The sequence below is a fragment of the Spermophilus citellus genome, assembly GCF_964194105.1.
Source record: "Spermophilus citellus genome assembly, chromosome: 3".
Taxonomy (NCBI): Eukaryota; Metazoa; Chordata; class Mammalia; order Rodentia; family Sciuridae; genus Spermophilus; species Spermophilus citellus.
The window spans coordinates 12,818,553-12,819,977 of NC_138184.1; the positions used below are offsets into that span (position 1 = coordinate 12,818,553).

Genomic DNA, 1,425 nt, shown 5'->3' on the forward strand with positions numbered 1-1,425 from the left:
CTTTAGGGGAACACAACACATACACGTTCCATAGAAGTTAATTACTTTCCACTCTATGTTTTTTTTTTCTTTTTGTTTATTGTGGGGCTAATGATGGAATCCTGGGCCTTGCACATGTTAGACAAACACTCCTCCAGTGAGCTACACACCCATTCGTAAAATTTAGTTTCTTTATGGCAAAATATGTATTGTCTCACTTCAATGATGTAATACCCATCTACTGGAAAATTAGTTATGCTCTTTTTCTCATTTCTGTAGTCACATGCGTGTGGAACCAGGGAATGACACTCAATATTTAGAATTCCTTCTTCTGGGACTTGAAGAGGACCCAGAATTGCAGCCCCTCATCTTTGGCCTTTTCCTGTCCATGTACCTGGTCACTGTGCTGGGGAACCTGCTCATCATCCTGGCCACCATCTCAGACTCCCACCTGCACACGCCCATGTACTTCTTCCTCTCCAACCTGTCCTTTGTGGACATCTGCTTCACCTCCACCACCATCCCCAAGATGCTGGTGAACATCCAGACACAGAGCAAGGCCATTTCCTATGCAGGATGCATCACCCAGATTCACTTTTTTGTACTCTTTGCTGGGTTGGATGATTTCCTTTTGACTGCGATGGCCTACGACCGGTATGTGGCCATCTGTCACCCCCTGCACTACATGGTCATCATGAAGTGCAGGCTCTGTGGATTGCTAGTACTGGTATCCTGGCTTGTGAGTTTTTTACATGCAATTTTGCAAAGCTTAATGATGTTGTGCCTATCCTTCTGCACAGACATGGAAATCCCACATTTTTTCTGTGAACTTAACCAGGTGGTTCACCGTGCCTGCTCTGACACCTTTCTCAATGAGGTGGTGATATATTTTGCTGCTGTCCTGCTAGCTGGTGGCCCCCTCATTGGTATCCTTTACTCTTACTGCAAGATAGTGTCCTCCATCCGTGCAATCTCATCAGCTCAGGGCAAGTACAAAGCCTTCTCCACCTGTGCATCTCACCTCTCTGTGGTCTCCTTATTTTATGGCACAGGCTTTGGTGTGTACCTCAGTTCGGCTGAGACTCAAAACACACACTCTGCTGCAACAGCCTCAGTGATGTACACTGTGGTCACCCCCATGCTGAACCCCTTCATCTACAGTCTGAGGAACAAGGACATCAAGAGGGCTCTGAGAAGACTCTGAGAGAGAAAGATAAAAGTGTCAATTGTTTTGAGACTGAATAAGTGCCCCTGATTGCAGGGCTCAGAGCCTCCAAGTCAGAATGTGGGATTCTTTATCAGATTCTGGAAGCAAAACTTGCTCCTTCTCCTTTAATCTTGCATTTCAATTTCTTTGATTTTGAATTCTGCATCCAATTCCACCGAATCATTATTTTTTTGCACACTCTGATCTCTATGAAATTCAATCCTTTTCATTTGTCATTT

The 1,425-nt window shown here is 44.7% G+C and overlaps 1 protein-coding gene across 1 annotated transcript; it reads left to right on the plus strand.

Annotated features, from left to right (window-relative positions):
• Window positions 1-250: 250 nt before the first annotated feature.
• On the plus strand, window positions 251-1,183 carry LOC308644089 (olfactory receptor 7A17-like; the record flags this gene model as incomplete). The annotated part of the gene is made up of 1 exon (XM_081284783.1): window positions 251-1,183. Exon 1 carries the CDS (start codon window positions 263-265, stop codon window positions 1,181-1,183), a length of 921 nt encoding a protein of 306 aa, XP_081140909.1. The 5' UTR covers window positions 251-262.
• Window positions 1,184-1,425: the final 242 nt, after the last annotated feature.